The sequence below is a fragment of the Cyphomyrmex costatus genome, unplaced genomic scaffold (genome assembly GCF_001594065.2).
Source record: "Cyphomyrmex costatus isolate MS0001 unplaced genomic scaffold, Ccosl1.0 scaffold467, whole genome shotgun sequence".
Lineage (NCBI taxonomy): Eukaryota > Metazoa > Arthropoda > Insecta > Hymenoptera > Formicidae > Cyphomyrmex > Cyphomyrmex costatus.
In genome coordinates this window covers 219621-240308 of record NW_017278933.1, presented here as the reverse complement: position 1 = coordinate 240308, position 20688 = coordinate 219621, and the positions used below count along the sequence as shown (strand labels likewise).

The window sequence follows — 20688 nt, the reverse complement described above, 5'->3', positions numbered from 1 at the left end:
TATAAAAGGTGTGAACTAATAAAACTTAATATTACGATTTATTTAACTACATAAATTCTTCTCTTTTTCACGCTTGTCATATTCGCGTAGAAACAATAATAAAAATATGAAAAGCACAGAGTAGCAATAGTACGAACGCTTCTAATAGACGATGCTTAATAATTTCTCATTGTCTAACTTTGGCCTACATCAAGACTGAAATTATTCGCATGAAAGGCAAAAACTTTCAAAACGCGATCATAAATATCTGCAATATGCAGTACTTAATTAAGTTTGTCAAGTAACTAGATTCGTTACTTTCACTTATCGATATTAAATTTTGTAATCACTAATGGTAACTAAACTTTAATGGCACTTGCTACTTTAGAAATTCTTGTTAAAATAAAAATTATTTATAATTATATCTCTTGCAATTAGTCTTTAATCCTTAACTAAAAAAATTAATTTTATATATATGTAAATTTAAGAATTATATGAAAGTTACATTGTAAGATAAGTGCGATCTCTCAAATACATAGAAATTCTATATAAATTTGGAGTGAGATCCGAATGCCTGCGTCGCTAATTGGTTAATTTAATATAACATTTTCTGATTTGTTGGTCCAGTTGCAAAACTCTAAGTATTGGTTACTGTGAGTGATTGTAGTTAATTGCGTAGTCAAATGGAACGTTTCCTATATTGGCCACCCAATTGATTCAGTAATGATTGACTACTTAAAAGACATTTTTCGATTACGAGCTAAACTTAATTTCCATTAGAGAAAATCCTCCGTAGATGTTACTGTCGCTTCTATCAATAGTCCAAAATCCAATTCTGTAAGACTAGCTGCAAAATAAAAATTATATTTTAAAAATATCCTTGAGATAATATAATTAATTGTGTCATTCAATTAAGTCTCACCTTTTGCAGTAAGTAAATCCAAAAAGGTGTCTAATGGTGATAAACGATCTGCAGAAGGAAACGCTGCCAAACCTTAAAATAATTTATGTTTGTATCATAGAAATTGTATTTATTAAAATATTAAAATATACGTTTTACTCACTGTTGTGATGATTACGGTATTGTAAAGTCCGACTGCTAGTTCGACTTTGAGATACTTCGCCGCACAGAATATTAGCAGCGTGTTCTCTGGCTCGCAACATTAAACTAATTGGATGCAACCATTGATTTAAGAGTCTCTTTGCGCGAGATCTTGGTAATAAGGACAATAACTTCAATTTCTGAACGACATTTTCTTTTGTGTCGCTTATATCTAAATGCAAGATCATCAGCTTATGTTAGAATGTATATGTGTATCTTCTATCTTATATTTAAAAAATTATAGTAAAGAGATACTATATTTTTTATTGTGCTTAGATATATACCAGCTAAAATAATCTTTGTGACATCAACTTGAAGTTCAAATACTGAGCGTTCAATGTATTGCAGAAACATTGAGTATTTAAGAGTACGGTAACCAAGATAAGTAAAAAACGACGCGAATCCTTGTGGCGCTGGGAAAGCAATGCTCTCTATGGCGTATTTATATCGCTGTAAGAGCATAAACAACAACCATCGTCTTGCTTCGTCCAATTGATCTCTACAAAAATAACATTATATTCAATACAATTATGAGATAAATAAATGTTCACATAAATTTAAATTTAGATACTATTTGATACTATAGAACACATTCAATGTACAAATTATAAATTTATATTTATTTATTAAGTCATAATCAATATAATGAGATATATTGTGTATGTATATATATATATATATATATGTATATATAAAATAGGGATTGCCTTACATGAGATTAAAACCACGTTCCTGCTCAATTCTCGGATCAACACCAGCTGCTCTACAAAGTATTTGACACAATATACGTGACGCTTCCAATTGCGCAGCCACGTATCTTGTAGCCATGGCATGAACGTGTAACGGGGTACAAGAACCTCGCGTGTGTATAGTTGATGTGCCATTCTTTAGAAGATACATTGAAAGTTCTCGCAAATTAACAGACACAATGTGCTCCTGTTTCGAAGCGGTGCAACTTTCAGTCTCGTTAAACGGTAAGCCTGAATCCAACTTGATGTTTCGATTACCCATAAAGTCTCCAAACGGCATTGCAACAAATCTGTTATACATTATTATTTATTATTAAAATTATCATTTATCTGATTATTATAAAAAATATTTTTGTGAAACAATATAAAGAACTTGTATTAATTTTATAAGTAACTATACATAAATAATATACATATAGATTATGTACAAATAACAGATAAATATTTGTATATTTCTTTATTTAAGAAGAAAACACAAATAAGGTAAATTTGCATTACTTTCACGTTAGGCATGCAATTAATTACATGGAATTAGCATGAGAAATGTTATTACCCTCCACTTGGAGACATTGGAGTACTGCATCTGGACAACGCTTCTGGTTGATAACAAGCCAAAGAAACTAACAGTTTTTCCGTAATATGACTAGGTCTGAATCTCAGTTTGTCACTACCATTTTTACTTAACTGATCCCACAATCTAGTCCATAAATCACTACGATAAGGAACGAGCCTTTGCTGCGGCGAAAGTAACATTACTGATGTATTCCAGAGTTTTTCGTGACTCAGCGTGATATCTAAATCGTTCATTTTTATATCAAAAGTCATATAATCGCCTATAGTAGTAACAGGCAATAGGGATAGTAAAGGGACAGTATCAGCAAGCAGATTTTTTTGCACTAAAGCGTAAGAGTTTCCTATAAGAATTTCCTGCATAAAGCGTGGGATGTCCAATGAGCGCGGTTTCTCTGCAATAATGGACATTAACTCCGTGATTATTTCTATGTCGTTTTTATGGCAGAGAAAATAATGAAGTATTCCCAAGCGGACCTCCACAGAGGCTTCTTTGCGAAAAACCTCAATAAGAAAATCTGGAGGAATCGTCAACTGCACGAGGTCTAAAGTAGGCAAATCTATCGTCAGTATACTCGTATTAGAATTTACGAGTAGACAATTTCCATCAGAACTACTGCTCTTGCCATCTGGATTATTATGGTAAGAACTCCTTCTTGTTCCTTTACTGGTATTATCTAAATCGAGTAGGGGCACTAAATAAGAGACACGGGATGGAATTGACGGTGGTGGACCGCATAATATGTGGCAGCAGGGCTCGTGATTCACGCCGATCTCAAGAAGATGTGCGAATAGTCCCGGCACGAATACAATCATATGATGGCTTTCGTAGATCGCGAAAGTCGGCCTCATCAACTTGGCACGCGACCACGATATACCCGGTATAACGCAATGGATCACGCAACTGTGATGCAGCAGTGTCACCGAATACGCAAAATGCACCGTGTTGGATTCGTTCAGAGAATTAAGTACATGCTGTGGTGGCTGTACAGGTCGATAAAGATAGTAGTGACAAATGCAGACCATCCCTTTAGTATCTGACACCACTATAAGATCAAGGGAACAATCGTGGACTCGCAGGGGTATCACGTCATCTTCGTAAGTCCCGCAACTAGAGGACGGTGACAGTAGCGGTAAGTTTAATGGGATATTCAGCTAAAAAGATACAATAAGTTTTACGCTAATACAATGCCATGCATTTTGCTATAAAGTTTAATTAGCAAGCTTACAAAATATATTAAAATTATTTGGCATATAATCTATATCATATAGACACAATAGACAGTTAGTAAAAATTACATAGATTAATAATTTAGATAGATGATACATATTCTTGTTATTCCTATCGTTAAATGCTTACCACTGTTTCATGGGGTAAGTCATCATGAAATTGAAGACCACTGAGGGTTGGTTTAGAAGATCTAGAATTATTTTCGTCCTCATTTTCAGTGACCACGCTTGCAGGAATTCGTCGATGATGTATATGGTAAAGGACTTGATTAATCATATCCCACTGAGCCCATATAAACGTTTTTACAAGTATTTCGGATTTCAATTCCTTTATCGGGCTTGAATGGCTTACAGATGTATCAAATTGAGCAGTATATGTCAAAATACCTTAAAATAACACACACCAATGGCAAAAAAATCAATGATTATAAATAAAATAGATGCTCCAACTATATATTTTAATTTCATACTTAAAAATTCTATTTTTATACAAATGGTAGTAAAATTACAATAGTAATAAAACAAAAACCTATAGTATACTCTACTTACATTCATGATGTATCAACACTAGAAATTTGTCAACATCCAGTTGTTCTTTTTCTCTATACAGAAATTGTACTCGCACTTGTTCAGATCTCTTTATTTCTAGATCATGCACTTTGGTATCATCAGTAGTTAACTCTATAATAAACACTCTGTAGAATTCTCCATGGGACTCATGCTCTGAGGAGTGATCTTCCATCTTTAGGCAATTTTTTTGTTTTGTCACATATCCCATCAGAGTATGACTCTGGTTGACCGTAGCTTGAACAATATTTAATACTTCCGAAAAGCAATGCAGTACCTATATAATCAATCAATATTAAAAATAACCATGTGGCAAAGGATTAATTTTTTTCTCATAGTTCTCACCTGTAATTTATTGTCAATCTGGTCGTAACGGCCGACTACAGTACACGATGTACATATATTGTTCCTCTCTGATTCTTCCATCCATCCAATAAGTATCGAGCCGTCTTTCTCTTGTCCAAGTAACTTCCATTGTTCGGCTGAGGAAATAAAGGGCATTATCTTTTTTCTAATAAATATTCTTAATAACGTAATTAATTATAATTTACATATTGACTGATATTGAAAATTATCTGTTGTGTGTGCTCCTCTAATATTTTACATAATTATTTATGTCATTATTTTCACATGTGCGATAAGCAAAATATTTTTATAGATAAGCTGAACAGATAGCCTTGCTACATTCCAATATCATCTTTATCATTTAATAAATTAACAATCTCTCGACAGTTACCTGTATTGGCGTTTTCCGACAGAAGCGAACATAATTTCGCTGCGAGGTTCTCTATCATATCTATTAAAGACAACAATTTCTGAATAATTTACGTTCTTTCGATTGTTCACGCCGCGTTTCAATAATTGTTTAACAACAATATGTGCTCCTTTTTTTGATGCTTCTGGAAATTCTGGAATGTAGCTCCGAATCTATCTTGTCGTCTGCGTCGTCTGCTGCTTGTGCTATTTGCCGAACGAAGCCGAGCGATGCCGAATCGTTCCGAATCGTCATAAAAATTCACCTTAATTGTATTGTGAAAGTCTCTCGAGATCAAGTGAATCAACAGCATCTGTCATTTAAAATTAATCATCGTTGATTCTATCTTGTGGAATTCATTCAAAATAGAAAAAAAATTAGCTGGAGTAAGAATAAGTAGGAGAGCGGCCGGTCCTGAGTATTGTTTACTCCCTCTCTTTGCCTCTCTACTTCTGAAACACATTTTCTGCTTCTGAATCATTCTGAATCTGTCGGTTTATTGTGACAAGTGATTTGTCGTCATTCTATCGGTTTCATCGAAGGGATACAACTTCCAAGGAAAAAATGATTACTGGACGCGCATTGCATTTTGTATTCAAGATACCAGATCGCGGATTAACGGCGAAGTTTTATCGAGAGATTCTTGGCATGAAGGTAACTACAAATTTCTTTCTTTTTTCTTTATTTATCGCGCGATTCGATGTGTTGATTGTTGAATTATGTGTCTTTACAGGTGTTGAGACACGAAGAATTTTCAGATGGATGCGAGGCTGCGTGCAACGGGTGAGTAATTGCTCGTGACTTGCCTTCATTATGATGCAATAATTTCTTTAAAACAAAAAAGATTTGTACTTTTATATTAATTATTAACGTAATATAAAACGTAATAATAAATTTATACATGTATATATATTAATTTGTAATTTTATTTTTTTTATAATTATGTATGATTTTAGATTCTAATATCAATTGACTCCTTTCAACCTGTTGATATTTGCACATGTAAAATTAATCTCTTTCTCTCTCTCTCTCTTTCTCTCTCTACAATGTTATTTGCAATATAATTTATTTTGTATTACATTTTGTGTTATATCTTTTTCTGATGGTATTAAATGGATCACATTCTTCATTTATATAAAACATTTTAGTTTTGTAGCATTATAAATATATTTTTTTTACAGACCATATGCAAATCGTTGGAGCAAAACAATGATAGGATATGGCCCTGAAGATACACATTTTGTCATTGAGTTGACATATAATTATGGGATTAAAGAATATGAAACTGGAAATGATTTTAAAGCTATCACTATACGTTCGAAAGATGTAATTGAAAAAGCACGTGCAAATAATTGGCCAATACATGAAGAAAATGGAAAGTTTACGGTACAGGCACCTGGTGGATATAAATATTATATTGTTAACGAGCAACCTCTTACTAACAGTGGTAAATATAAAGTCAGTCAGTTTATGCTTTTAATAATATTGATACCACAATTACTTCGAAGTTAAAATTATATAAATCAGTTTATGATATTACAGTAATAATAATTTATAGAATAAAGAGTTTTAAAATGGTTATGAAAAAGAAAATAATTATAATACCACATTTCTAGCAAAATTATATTTTTATATGTATTGGCTGTTTTGAATAGATCCAGTAGAAAAAGTTACTCTATCCAGCTCCAATCTTGAACGTACCATTACTTATTGGAAAGATATTTTGGGATTACAGATATTTGATAGGAACGATAAAAGTGTATTGATGGGATATAGTAAAGATCAAATCAAACTTGAATTTGAAGATATTGGTAAATATATACATAATAATTTATTTTCATTTTTTATTAAATTTATAATTACTGATTAAGTACTTAATATAATTTATTATTAACAAATTTCATATATATTAGGTACTGAAGTTAATCATGCAAAAGCGTATGGACGTATCGCTTTCTCGGTGCCATTTTCAGAACAACCAGAGATTCAAAAAGCCATTAAAGAAAGTGGAAATAAAATCCTGACTGATTTAATAACTTTAGATACACCAGGAAAAGCTTCTGTAAGAGTTATCATTCTTACTGATCCAGTAAGTATTTTGCAATATTTGAAACAGAACTTTTACAGTGCAGTTGCATTTTATTAATTTTATTGTGATTGTTTTCCAGGATGGGCACGAGATCTGTTTCGTAGACGATGAAGGATTTAGACAACTCTCAGTTCCAGATTATCCGAGTGAAGCAATTTTAAATAAATATATTAAAAAGGAATCAACAGATAACGTGTAAAAAAGTACTTCTACCGTTGAAATGTTTGTAATTTAATGATATTAAGTGTAAGAGGAGTCTGGGAGACTTGATCATACACAGGAGAATTAAATTAGTTAAAATGTTTCGTTCAAATTTTGCGCCAAGCTTGTCTAGCCGACGTATGGATCATGTTGTCACATGACATTGTAACAGTGATAAAACTGTAATCATATTACTGATTACGGATTGTCGATTACCGTTTTGCGCGAAATTTGGACGAGATATTTGAAATAGTTAAACTATTCCGTATAGTCAAATTTCTCGAACTCTTAGATATGATGGAATGCTAATTGTAAAGAAATTAAAACTTAAATGAATAAGGCATCTAAAAAAAAATGTAAATATGCAAATAAACAAACTTTAATTTTTGTATTAAAATTCTATGTGTCAATGTATATTTTTATATTATTTTATTCAAATTAAATTAAATTTTATTACAAAAAAATCAAAGTTCTCAATTCAGTTGGAAATTTTATACGAGTAGGAAATTTGATTTTTTGTAATCTTTTCATAGAAATAGAAGATGCTGACGCTTAAACATAAAATGGTAATTCCGTGATACGAACGTTTATCAGTTATAATTATACTGAAAGCATTTAATTGTATTAGTGAGTGGTCAACAGGTCATTAACGTAATCTTTCAACGTGCCTATATCATTACCAAGAAAGACGCAATTATTAAGAAGATTGATAAACGTAAGAAAAATATACATATATTTTAACATCTTATAATCATCGAGTATGCCAGTGTGCTTAAATCAGCGTAAGCTATAATTTCCATATAATAGAAATGAAGGTCCGAATTTTGTTAGTCATATTTCTTTTAACGTTTATTTCAACCAGTAAGTATATACACAATAATTTTATGTACTTTTATGTTACTTTATGTACTAACAATATTATACATATATATAAATAATTTTTTTGGATGTAACATTACTCAAATTAAATTTTTGTATAAATGTTACATTGTTATGTTAATATTTTAAGTAATTTTTGACTAATAATTTTTTATCTTAAATTAACTTTTTAATATGTGAATAAAAGAAAAATAATTTTGCTTGGCTCTATTAGACTTAAATTTTTATTTTCAGACCATGTAAATGCGAGAAGATCTGGATCTTCGCGAAGCTCATCACGAGGCTCGTCATCACGAAGTTCATATTCTTCTTCATCTAGATCTCGTTCAAGCTCTAGTTCTGGACATGGAAGTTCATCAGGGGGACATACGTCGGGATCAAGTCCTTCTGGACATGGAAGTTCATCAGATAGACATACGATAGGGTCAGGCTCGACTGGCTATGGAAGTTCTAGTGGACATATGACAGGATCAAGTTCTTTTGGACATGGAAGTTCATCAGGCGGGCATACGTCGGGATCAAACCCTTTTGGAAGTGTACCACGTGGAGGTACAGGCTCAAACCCGACTGGAACCTCATCGAGTATGTAATATGATTATATATAATATGTATATAATATATATGATTATAATAAAAGAGAAGATATTATGTATTCCAATCTTTATGTAATTATAGCAGAATTGTTCTTTTACTCTTGTTGTAGGTCAAACTTCACATCAACGAAATAAAGATGCATCTTCGACGTTCTTACAAGCTGAAGGAGGAGGTGCCACACGACCCTGTAAGTGTTATAGCAAATATAGTAATTAAAACCGTTTATTTTTTATTGCATGTTTAATATGAGTATTTCTGTTTTTGCACAAAGCTCAAACTAATTCCGCGCAATCTGGTCGACCATTAGCACCACATGGCAATACAGGTATTATTAACACTGATTATTTTTTCATTTATAATTAAACAATATTATAAGAAAGATAAAATTATTTTCAAATGTTATGTTAGCTGAGATATTATCTTTAATGTGTGTGTGTGTGTGTGTGTTTTAATTATCTATTTCATATCTGTTTTCACTCGTTTGTATTACATAAAACGACTTTTTCTATTGTATAAAAAGTAATATGTTCTTTTTCTATTAGGAACTTATCTTGGGAGTCATGGAACATCAAGTTTTACGAACAGGAGACAAAATTCTGCATCATATAATTCATCAGCACCACATAATCCGTCAATACCGTATAAACCATCAGTACCGTACAATCCATCAGCACCGTACAATCCATATAATCCATCAGCACCGTCAACTAATCATTTGTCGAAATCCACTGTGGTACCTTCGCAAAATCATGGTATATACTTTTTATCATTTTTAATAATTTTATGCATTTAAATTCTCGAAATTTAAGAAATAATATTGTCAATTATAATATAATTACTGATTATGACAGATAATTAACGTAAATTAAAAGAATAAATATTTTAGCAAATATGAACAATTTAAACATAATTAAAAATTAATAGATGCATGTATATAATTTTCTTGCAGCTCCAACTTCTTTTGGCCAACCGAGAGCGCCTTATAATAATCCATTACAAGGAACTGCATCTAGTAATCCTCCATGGAGCAATCCTCATTTCAATCCGAGTCAATCTCATCCAGCAGGTTCCACTTCTGCTAACATTGGCTTCAAAGATCATCTGCGTCCAACTTCGATGCCCGTTCCTTCTGCATCTTACCCGCGTCCTCCTTATCCTACTTCTGGTATTAATCCACACCCTCCTCCTTATCCCAGCCATTCTTTCAATTATCCTAATCAACTTCACGCACCTCACGTACCTTCCATGCACAATCCCAGTTACTCTATTCCCAGTCAATCGTTTGGACATCCTTCTAGTTACCCAGCGCATATTCCACCACCTGTACCAGGTACATTCGGAAATCCTTATTCTACGCATCCTGTTAGCGGAACATATGGCGCAGCTGGACACACTTATTATCCTCAACAACACGTTTTGGCGCAGCCAGCAGCACAACCGTACATACCTGGACAAACGGTTGTAATGGTTCCTGGTCAACAAGACAGTGGCAGAGGTTTTGGTCAGATGGTGAAAGAAGCACTCGTGTTTTCCACAATCAATGCCGGTGTGAATAGGCTGATAAATCCGCATCATCATTATGTGCATGATTCCAGTAGTCCGAGTAGTGGTACTGGTACTAGTGAAACGCATATAACTTATAATAATCATTATTTTAATACAGCTCCTCCTGGTAGTGTTCCTCCAACTTCACAAAATATACCTCAAGGAAATGTTCCCATTATGAATCCTATCAATCCAAATCCAGTGAACAATCCAGTTGTTACTCCGGGTGTATCAATTCCTGCAATTATCAGCAACGGTAGCACGACATATCCAGTTGGCGGTTCTTTCGTAAATACAGTAGGGACAGTTAACAATGTGGAAACTCCTTCAGTTGTACCTCCTAATGAATTTTCTACTAGCAATATAGTGACTAATCAAGAAATGTCCAATCAAGGAACAACTATTTATTCTCCGCAATATAAAATATCAGATGACGATCTATTAATGTTCACCGAAGAGTTATTTGTAAAACAAGAAGTTAATATGTCCAAGCATTTGACGTTGCATCTTCAGAGTAAATCGGTAAACGTAACCGATGCAGCTAAGGGACCGTGAGTTTTGCATTTAAATCAATCCTAATAAGTATTCTTACCTTATTTACAAATTATTTCTAGATTAATTTATGTGCAAGAAGAGGCATACGATTATCCAACGATCTTAGCTATTCGAGCTTTATACGATAATTATGAACACAATTCTACTATGAAAGAGACTCGTACAGCGGAAAAGCGAAAGAAAGAGGAATTTCTGTTAGATATGTTTGTAAATACGAATGTGATGACTAAAACTCTGCGATGGTTATCAGATCGAGGTGTCATCAATCCCTATGATTTCGAGAAGGACACTTTGCGGCGTATCTGGTTCAACACGTTCGACGGTTCCACATCAGGTTTTGAACGAGTGTTCACATCCGAAAGATATGGTACAGAGCTTCTTGGGGTACAGGACTGGATCTATTTTAATTATCAAGAATCGAACAATCGTATTGATTACATGGGATACGTTGATATCATGAAGCTTGGCGACGTGAGTCATATTATATTGTATCTATGTGTAATATATATAAAATATACTATCATGCTTAATATTATGTGCGTAAAGAATATAAGTATATTTGTAAAAGTGGTTATAACAATTATTTATTTTTTATAGAGAGCCTCATTAGTGAAATTGAACTTCGAAATGGATGGTATTATTAGACCAAACGCAACGATATTCGTGGGCACGCTTCCTGAACTTGAGATGGCTCTGTATACGATATGTTTTTATACCAGGCCGAATAATTTATGTCCCGTTTCACTTGGCGGAAGCAAATTTAATATTTTCACGCATTCATTTAGATATTACGGGATAGATGTTATAGATCTTGCACTTCCTATCTTCTAAGTTTGTACACACATAAATAAATTCTCGGATGTTACATAATAACATAAATGATTAAAATACATAACTTGAGCATATTTTAACAGATATGTCAAACATAATGCAAGAATGTGTGATTGTAAGATCTAAATAAACTTTTTTTAAAGTTTTATTAATGTAATGCGACAAATCTTGTTACAATAAGAAATGTATAATGTATTGCAATTTATTTGGAAAATTTTGGTGGTCTTATAAAATAAACATAATATAGTAATACATAATATAGGTCTTATAAAATAAACATAATATAGTTTCTTATCTTATTCTTATATAATAAAATATAATGTATTAATATTTAAAATTAAATGAACAATATTTCTCTTTGTCATTATGTGTGTGTGTAGAATTTAAGAAAACTGTAATTTGACACTGAAAAATACGATTGTATCCTTTTATTTTAGTGATGTTCTCTTTAAGGCTGCAAAGTTCAATTTTTTCTGAAATTTGTAATATAAAATATTAATTAGTAAAATATATTTTTATACAATTAATGTAATTTTTTTTCCAAGTAATATTAAATTTAACAGATCTTATTTCAAGAACAAATTAAACATAACATAATAAAATAATAACATAATTTAATTATGTTGAGATTTTATGTTACAATAAGAGAAGATTTAACAAATGACCTTGTAAAAAATAAGCAAAAACAAAACATCATAAGTTTTTATTAAGGAGAGATCGGTCTGAAATTGGCTAAAGAAATCATAGAGAAAGCGCGAGAAATCTAGAAAATATCGTACATATACAGCTTTCTTTGAATACTTTTAACTATAATAGTATATTCTAAGTTTTATAAAGTTTTAATAATTATTTTTTTTAATTGTGTTAAAAATAAAATTAATTTAATATGTTTTAAATTGAGAAATGTTTAATCAAATAACTCGACCAATTACAGTTCTGTTACAGACGCAGAGGATCGGTGGAAAGAGAAAGCCTACGAAGCATGAATCATTCAATGTTACGGGCGATGGTCACCGGCGTCTAGGCCGTTCAACATGAGGTCGAACGGTAGTAGTAGTTTGTCGACTGCGTGAGCAAACAGTGCGTGTCAGAGATTTTTTCGAGTTTCGAACCGATTGAGACAACAATTCGGCAAAAAGTGAAGCGGGCAACAACAAATATGAGAATCAGGACGTGCCTGATCACCGTGATTGTGATTTTATTTATTTTCGGTAATGGCATATGTTATTTTTCAACAAATATTACATTATTATACAGATAATATAGTTTATAATTATTAAAGTGTTGTTAAAGTAATAGATGAAGTTTGCACATGAGAAATATCAGATTTATACAAAATGCTTTTATAAATTTACACCAAGTGTATATTAATAAGTACTTTGCTTAATTAATTTGCATTCAAACAATTTTATTAAGCTTTTATGGAAAATTCGATCTTTAGAAACTATGCGTTATCTCCGTTTACAGAATGCTAATGTATTGTGAACGTTCCATTTCACTTTATCAGGACAAGGAGTAGTTCACAAAACTTTGGTATTCCAAGAATGGATATATGAATATTGAGATAAGCCGCGAAATATAAAGCTTTTATACATAGAAAAAACCTGTCGAAGTCTCAAAAGTATTAAAGTTCGATATTAATTGTCTTAACAATTTAAATTTTGTTTAAGCAAGCTTTAGAATGCTTTTAAAATCTGTGAAATACTTTAACAATGAAATAATACTTTAATTAATCAAGAATTAAGTTTTAATAAAAAAATTTTGTTGAAATTTTGCAGAAAATTAATTGATAACTGTGCTCCAAAATCTGCTTAAGCAAATTTTCCTTGAAATCAAGTTACGTGTTAATACGGAAGCACGGAAGTTCGCGGAAACTCATTCACTTCTAACTATCTATAATTCACGAATTACTAAAGTTAACTTATTAACTCACGAATTACTAGCAATTGTGGAAACATAATTTCTAATTTAGTCAGAAAATCTTATTTTGTGTGCAATGCAGATATGTTGTGTATTTGAGAAAACCAGTTATTTCATTATTAGAAAAAAACGATAAAGGATATATGCTTAATTCATTAATAAATACGTAACATAAAATTTGCCTTGCGTGATATTAATAAAATGAAAGAACTATGACGTGTATGTATGTATTATAGGAAGAATAACGTAAACGGAATATATGTTGAATTTTTATGATTCATAAAATTGATAATTTTTAATTTGTTCGTATACCATATATTTCAAAATCTTGCGAAGAGCATCTTTTAAAAGATACAAGAAAATAAAATGTATGGATAATGAATCAGCTGTTTAATTAGAAGGTAAAAAAAATGAAGGAACTAGATTCTATAGTCACGTAAGATTTACGTATAATGTCGATAAATTGACTAACAAATATAGACTACGTAATAAGTGAAATCAGCAGAGCAAATTGCTCTTCCATCTTACTCATACGTCATGCCGTCAATGTGCTCCTCATATGGTATTATTCACTTGACGGCGTTTACCGTAATTGCATTACGGCCTCTATGATCTAAATTGGAGATTCTCATCGAAAGACATGAACGGAAATTGTTTTAAGATACGTTTGTTAAATTCGTTGCGTAAAGAATTTGAAAAAATTGTAGAAAATTGTTACAAAATTAGTAGTTCTTTCAGAAATATTGCAAAAAATTACGTATATCTAAAAACGACATATATATATGTATATATACGATTGCAAAGCTATATCGAAATCATTATTAATCGAAATTGTCGTTTTTATTACTGAGAGAATTAATGTGAATGGATTTGATTTTGGATATATTTACATCTCTTATTGTATAATGTACGCACGAACTCTCATAGATATTCATCGTAATACATAATACTGAGTCAATGAGTGGACAGGCAATTGCCGCTACATTATATAATAATCTGTTGAAGAACAATAGGCCTGGCAATCTGTACCGGTGTCGAATCGCGAGAAATAAAAGAGGACACCAGGTTCTATATAGATAGCTTAATAGGCACTCAATCAACGTGTTTTATGACGCAGAAATTTATGTAATATCTTGATTCATTCTAATATGATCCAATTTTTAATAATTTTCACAGTAAAAAAGAATTTGGAATATTCTGAACTTTTATAACTCATAAAAATTTGTTTGCATGAATTTTGACGAAAATGATCTTTAGCTATGTTTTATCTCTTTTATCCTAAGTTATGATATTCTAACAATATAAGTTACAAGTCTCTTCAGTACTCTCAAGAACTTCCTTCACGAAGTGACATAAACATCGATTTCATTTTTAACACTTACGTATTGATGTACAAAAAGAAATAAATCGAAAATGATGTATAGTAATAATTAATCATAGCTATAATAATGAGACCCACGCAAATATACGTACAATTCCAAAAGACATGTAGTTAAATGTCGAAGTCATTATATATATAATAAATTGCATATAACATTGTGCTTACAGCGGACACAGACGGTCGTAGAACCAGCGGACGAAGGAGCGGTAGCTCCTCAGGATGGGGCTCCTCCGCCTCTCGAAGTAGTTCCTCTCGGCGAGGAACTTCTCATAGAACGACTCAACGGCCCTCACAGACAGGTATATAATATTTATGCATATTTTATCACCACATATTATTTATATATTATTTGTATTATTATTATCATCATCTGTACGTTTTTTACTAGTACTATTCCTATTACATAATTATTATTTTTTTAATATTCATGAGATTGCGTTCGTCAATTCTTCCAATATATTGCATCATATTGTATTATATATATAATATATATGTATGTATTGTTGCAATGAAAAGAGAAAATCCGTATCGCCGATTCAGAAAAGTTATAATCATAAAAGATCATCGCATTAAGATACTTTTCATAATTTACATGGAATTGCGCCGTGGTTTACAAATGTTTATGTATCTACGCGTCAGATCACTTACAAATTCGATGAGTCACTGCTTCATATAGGTAATAACGCTAACAGCCTTCTACGGCTTCGCATGTTTCACTCGCCTCTAATATCATATGAATCCCGTTACGTTTGTAGGCTCAAACCCGAGTAAAATAGGATGGAACGTACCACCGAGTAACACTAATAATAAAGCAGCCGGGAGTCCTGGGACCAGCAATGTCAAACCTCCAGTATCTGAACACGCTTCCAAGACTAGCGCGACGAATGTGCAATCAGGAAATCCGTCAGCGAATGCACCACCATATACTCCATCGGGTATATTAATTATTCTTTCATATCTTATATAGGAAATAAAATCAAGGTACCGGCTGCTTAAATTTCGATGATACAAACACCCGAGGATAAAATCCCTACATATTTTTCTATTTGCAATGTGGGAGATTAAAGATGCTAAGATTATATCTATAATAAAGTATTTCTTGGAGTTAAATTAAGTTGCAATATTTCTCCTTGTGAAATCTCGATCTAAGATTAAAAATCTCATTTTACGTCTCTCCCTTATAAAATATATCAATTTCTAAACAGCATTTTATTGAAGGAATACCTTGTGAACGTCCTTAAGATATATAGATGTTTTCTGGACGTCTCTTTGAGGATCTATACTACATATAGGACTCTTCATATATAAACTTGGAAAGAAAAGGGCACTAGGAGAAGTGCTTCTCCTAGTACCCTTTTCGTTCCAAGTTTATATTTGATTTATACAGGAGTTTTTGTTATTCAAAAACTCTTCATATAATTACATAAAGATTGTAATTTTTATAATTTTTATTCTAATCTTTCCACACATTTTTTAGGCGGATATCCTCGGCAGCCCGCCAGCAATCCTTATGGCGGCACGGGTTACAACCAGAACCAGGGCTACCCGTCCTACAATGCGAATCCTTCGTACCCCGGTTACGGTGGCCACTCACCGTATGGCCAGGCTTACAATCCGTCTATGCACCATAACGCGCCACCAGCCTACAGTCCTTACGGTCATGGACAGTCCTACGGCGGTTTCGGTGGACAGCAATCGTTTGGTCAACCGTCATACGCCCAGCCATCCTATGTTCAACCGGCTATCCAACAAGCGCCGGCACTCACCGTCCTGCAACCGAGCCGACCTGGTATCGGTCAGTTGGCCAAGGAAGCGCTGGTTTACTCCAGTGTGAGCGCGGGCGTGAGCGCGGCCGTGAACAGATTGCTACCGGGTGGCATCTACGGCAGAAGTCCGGGATACGGCCACAGCGATGGCGCCGGTGGTAGCCGCACCGAGATTACATACAATAATTATTATTACAATCAGTCGAATCCGGCTAATGGAGAAGCACCGGCAGCGCCTGCGAATAATAATGGTGCGCCTGCCGCCGCTGCCGCCGCCTCCAACCCGTCTAGCTCTGCAACGCCGGTTCAGCCACCACCGGAAGCGGATAAAAAGGCTGAAGCTAGCGCACCTAGCAATGCTAACTCGCCCAGTCCTCAGCAAGGAAGCAATCCAACTCAGCCGAATTACCCGATTTCTAACGACGAAGTGAAGAAGCTCTCGGAAAGTCTCTTCGAGGCGGATAAGAACAACGCGTACAAGTACATCACTGTAAATCTGCAGGGTGAGACGAAGGAAGATAGTACCACGGATGACGCTCCTTTGCCGTAAGTAGTTAGAACCGCTATCCTCATCTCTGAGAAAATAATTGGACAAAATAATTCCGCGCATTAAGAGTTTCATTGACCTCGTCTTGATATAATTTCAGCCTACTCGACGTCAAACCGGAAGCGTATGAAATCCCGACGATTAAAAACGTGATAGCGTTGCACGATAATTACGCGATAGACGTTAAAACGAAAGAGATTGTCACGCCTGACGAGCGTAAGGAAGAAACAGAGCTAATCGACAACTTCATGGAGACTGATGTGTTTAAAACGGCCATGAAGTATCTGGTCGACAAGGGATTTATTCCGAATGACGAGTACGAGTTTAAAGACACCCTGAAACGTATTTGGTTCTCACAATTCCAGCGAGTTGAGGGCGAGCCGTCCAGTTCCGGCTTCGAGGCAGTGTTCCTCGCTGAGAAACTCGATTCATACATGATCGGGCCGCAAAATTGGATTTATTTTGCCAAACAGGAAGCGCAGAAGAATCTCGACTATCGCGGATACATCAAGGACATCAAACTAGCGGATGTAAGTAACACAACGCTTACGCTTTGACAGTTTATTCTACGCGTTTATTACCTAATTTCTTTATCTTCGCAGAAAGGAGAAGCTATCAAGATACGTTCGGCATTCAATGTACCTGACACGAAACATTCTGTTACGACTCTTCTCGTCGGTTTCTCGCCCGAGTTAGAAATGGCTCTTTATACAATATGTTTCTACTTGCGTCCGAACGACGTTTGTCCGGTATCATTGGGTGGAAAAGATGTCAACCTTGTTTCTACCAGATTTAACTATTTCGGTAAAGATATTCTGATAGCCGGCTTTGTCGCATGATGAAATCCGAATTAAAGTTTTTTGAGATTTTTAATAAATTGTATAATTAAAAATTCCCTTAGTACTTTTAAGAAAAACGTTTAGACAAATCCAATGTCAAAATTAATCTTATGTCATGGAACAAAATTTGTATACTTTCATTATACTTTTTGTTTAATATACAATATATTTATGCAGCATGATATTTTAAGGCGAATTTCGTGTTTTACTCATTTATGTATCGAATATGTACCAACTTGTATTAATGAAAAAGAAAACAAGCGAGACCTCTCTTTTTCTCATAGATCATTTAAATTAATATTTCCTAATAAAATCGGAAGGAAAAATTTTAATGCTTACCTCAAGCATCCTGGTGCTCCTTTTTTCTAATTCCGAAAATTCTATCATTGGTATTATAGTCGGGCGTCCGTGGGCACATCGATTGGGAAACTTTGTATGCTCTAATAATTGTAGAAGACTCGTACACTGCTCCAAAGTTAGCTTATCGCCGAATTTAATAGCACCTAAAAAATTCCAAAGTCAATATAAAAAAAAGAAAGTTTGTAAAATAGTTTATGAATGAATTTGAAATATTTTAAAACATTAGTTTTGATGCAAGAGTATAATAATAACTAACGTATTATACATATACTCGTATGTATAATCGTACATATCAATTAAACAATATGAAAAAAGTACCATGACAAGCTTCAGACGCTATAGCATTATGAATAGTTAATGGTAATGCGTTCGTTCGACTTGCACTACAATTCTTTATCACATCGTTTAATAAGCCACAGATTTTTGGCAATATTTTTTCGCTATTGTAGGGATCACTATTTGTAACCAAACATTGCGGTACTGTGCGTATTAATAGTGTATTATCTTTTAACGATCCCAAACTTATGCCGTATTTCTTCAACAAAATTTGATTGCGTAGAAATAAATTGCACATTTCTGTAGGAAATTCCATAGACAGAGGATCACGTAAATTAACCGAGAGTAACTCGTTCTCATTCTGCACCTTGTATCCTAAATAGTAATAATTGAGCATTACAAGAAAATTCAGTGCAGTTTACATATATATATGTAATACTGCATATTCATGTTTATTTATATATAATTAAAAAATGAATTTAATATTTTATTTGCGTTTTAAATCAATTAATTAATTTAAGAAAAAATTATTTCTATATCAGAAAGAAGTATTATAATTATTCACTATGAAGTAAATTTTCATAACGTATTCTTTCATGGATGGCATGTTGATCAATCATTAATAAAATTTTCATTTCATTCCACATCATCCACGCGGCAATAAATTTGTTATTAACTTGATTAATGATCTACAAAAAAATGTATAATTTATCAAGATAGTTACATTTGTGATAATTCATTGTTTAAAATTTACATACGTACTTTTATGCACTTCAATGATGCTTGCGACAATCTAAATTCGCATAATTTTTGCTTTAACTTACAAGAATGCACCGCTATTTGCTCAGGTTGACAGTTTTCTTCAACTAGATTTAAAATATTTATCAAACTGAGTAATATAAATATATAATAATCATATATATTTTTATTCCATCTAAAAATTAAAAATTACTTACACACAATCGTATCATTAGGACTGTTAAAGTATTTTACGTTTGTCAATTTAATATGACGATGCTGTAAAAGACCGTGCAGTGTTCGTGGCAGAAAATCAAACTGATTGTTAAGTTCAAAAAACTGTCGGAAATGCATGTCATTTACGGGAAACGTATCATTCATATTTCTCGTAGTATCGCGTTTCTGATTATTTGTATAATAAGTCCAATTCGACCATTCGGAAAGAGGAGAAATCATATTTATAGTATGGTTATTGCTATCGCCATCACAATCAATTTTATCAGATTTAATAGAATTATCTGTTATGTTAAAATTCAAGGAATCTCCTTGTGTTTTATAAACGTCATTATGCATCTTTTTTATAGCTTTATCCTCAAAGTTTGCAGGTTTCACAGAAGTAATTCTATTTGATATTGGTAAGTGTATTTGATGTCGGATGCTATTTAATATGTCATTATTTTTCTTATCTATATAACAGCTGGCAGTTTCAATATTATCATCTCTATGCTGTTTTTCGTTGAAATATTTGGTTGATATAATTGTTGACGTAATTTTTCTTCTTTCAAGCATAAGCATTCTACTTTTCATCGAAGATGTAACATTTTTGCATTTATTAATATCATTGACAAAAACAGATTTTTCTGTCTTTAAATATATTTGTTTTAACAGCTGCGTTTTACATAAATAAGGGGTGGCAGAAATTGTAGCTTTTTCTGCAAGACATTGGAAGGCGCAGTTCTTAATAGTATTTAATATCTTTTGCGTATCGTAAAACATGATGCATTCTTTTTCGTTTTCGGTGACACATGTGAATTCCTTCTGTGAGAACGTAAGAAAGAATAAGATAAACACATTTTCGTCGTATGAATCGCGCGCATCAGATTTCTGATAGGAAAACAAATTTAGCTTTTCTTTGAAGACAATTTTAATCAGCTTCACAATAAAAGGGCAACAGATCGGCCTGTGATTTAAAAATATCCACTGCATCGCGCTTTTA

The 20688-nt window shown here is 33.0% G+C and overlaps 4 protein-coding genes across 4 annotated transcripts; 3 read left to right on the top strand and 1 right to left on the bottom strand.

Annotated features, from left to right (window-relative positions):
- Positions 1-556: 556 nt before the first annotated feature.
- pigeon (gamma-secretase activating protein pigeon) lies at positions 557-5129 on the bottom strand. The gene is made up of 10 exons (XM_018544767.1): positions 4934-5129; positions 4543-4679; positions 4180-4474; positions 3761-4017; positions 2384-3555; positions 1794-2120; positions 1366-1580; positions 1044-1253; positions 902-973; positions 557-826 (listed from the first exon to the last, which is right to left on the bottom strand). Exons 1-10 carry the CDS (start codon positions 4989-4991, stop codon positions 756-758), a joined length of 2814 nt encoding a protein of 937 aa, XP_018400269.1. The 5' UTR covers positions 4992-5129; the 3' UTR covers positions 557-755.
- Positions 5130-5272: 143 nt separating this feature from the next.
- LOC108777799 (glyoxalase domain-containing protein 4) lies at positions 5273-7577 on the top strand. The gene is made up of 6 exons (XM_018544763.1): positions 5273-5605; positions 5685-5734; positions 6133-6398; positions 6607-6762; positions 6865-7040; positions 7120-7577. The coding sequence occupies exons 1-6, from the start codon at positions 5516-5518 to the stop codon at positions 7237-7239; spliced, it is 858 nt and encodes a 285-aa protein (XP_018400265.1). The 5' UTR covers positions 5273-5515; the 3' UTR covers positions 7240-7577.
- Positions 7578-8034: 457 nt separating this feature from the next.
- On the top strand, positions 8035-11800 carry LOC108777797 (poly(U)-specific endoribonuclease homolog). The gene is made up of 8 exons (XM_018544760.1): positions 8035-8102; positions 8355-8702; positions 8824-8901; positions 8986-9039; positions 9257-9466; positions 9664-10810; positions 10874-11285; positions 11412-11800. The coding sequence occupies exons 1-8, from the start codon at positions 8051-8053 to the stop codon at positions 11643-11645; spliced, it is 2535 nt and encodes an 844-aa protein (XP_018400262.1). The 5' UTR covers positions 8035-8050; the 3' UTR covers positions 11646-11800.
- Positions 11801-12593: 793 nt separating this feature from the next.
- Positions 12594-18596, top strand: LOC108777785 (poly(U)-specific endoribonuclease homolog). The gene is made up of 6 exons (XM_018544746.1): positions 12594-12856; positions 15114-15245; positions 15702-15881; positions 16424-17258; positions 17360-17789; positions 17862-18596. Exons 1-6 carry the CDS (start codon positions 12805-12807, stop codon positions 18096-18098), a joined length of 1866 nt encoding a protein of 621 aa, XP_018400248.1. The 5' UTR covers positions 12594-12804; the 3' UTR covers positions 18099-18596.
- Positions 18597-20688: the final 2092 nt, after the last annotated feature.

Excerpts from the sequence above, each read along its gene's own strand:
- pigeon (XM_018544767.1), bottom strand. The coding sequence starts at position 4,991 with ATGATAGAGAACCTCGCAGCGAAATTATGTTCGCTTCTGTCGGAAAAC. Across the intron at positions 4,018-4,179 it reads AGTGTTGATACATCATGAAT|GTATTTTGACATATACTGCT; the intron begins GTAAGTAGAGTA and ends TGTTATTTTAAG. Across the intron at positions 1,254-1,365 it reads CACAAAGATTATTTTAGCTG|ATATAAGCGACACAAAAGAA; the intron begins GTATATATCTAA and ends TCTTGCATTTAG.
- LOC108777799 (XM_018544763.1), top strand. The coding sequence starts at position 5,516 with ATGATTACTGGACGCGCATTGCATTTTGTATTCAAGATACCAGATCGC. Across the intron at positions 6,763-6,864 it reads ACTTGAATTTGAAGATATTG|GTACTGAAGTTAATCATGCA; the intron begins GTAAATATATAC and ends CATATATATTAG. Across the intron at positions 7,041-7,119 it reads TTATCATTCTTACTGATCCA|GATGGGCACGAGATCTGTTT; the intron begins GTAAGTATTTTG and ends ATTGTTTTCCAG.
- LOC108777797 (XM_018544760.1), top strand. The coding sequence starts at position 8,051 with ATGAAGGTCCGAATTTTGTTAGTCATATTTCTTTTAACGTTTATTTCA. Across the intron at positions 8,103-8,354 it reads TTTAACGTTTATTTCAACCA|ACCATGTAAATGCGAGAAGA; the intron begins GTAAGTATATAC and ends TTTTATTTTCAG. Across the intron at positions 9,467-9,663 it reads GGTACCTTCGCAAAATCATG|CTCCAACTTCTTTTGGCCAA; the intron begins GTATATACTTTT and ends ATTTTCTTGCAG.
- LOC108777785 (XM_018544746.1), top strand. The coding sequence starts at position 12,805 with ATGAGAATCAGGACGTGCCTGATCACCGTGATTGTGATTTTATTTATT. Across the intron at positions 15,246-15,701 it reads TCAACGGCCCTCACAGACAG|GCTCAAACCCGAGTAAAATA; the intron begins GTATATAATATT and ends TTACGTTTGTAG. Across the intron at positions 15,882-16,423 it reads ACCACCATATACTCCATCGG|GCGGATATCCTCGGCAGCCC; the intron begins GTATATTAATTA and ends CACATTTTTTAG.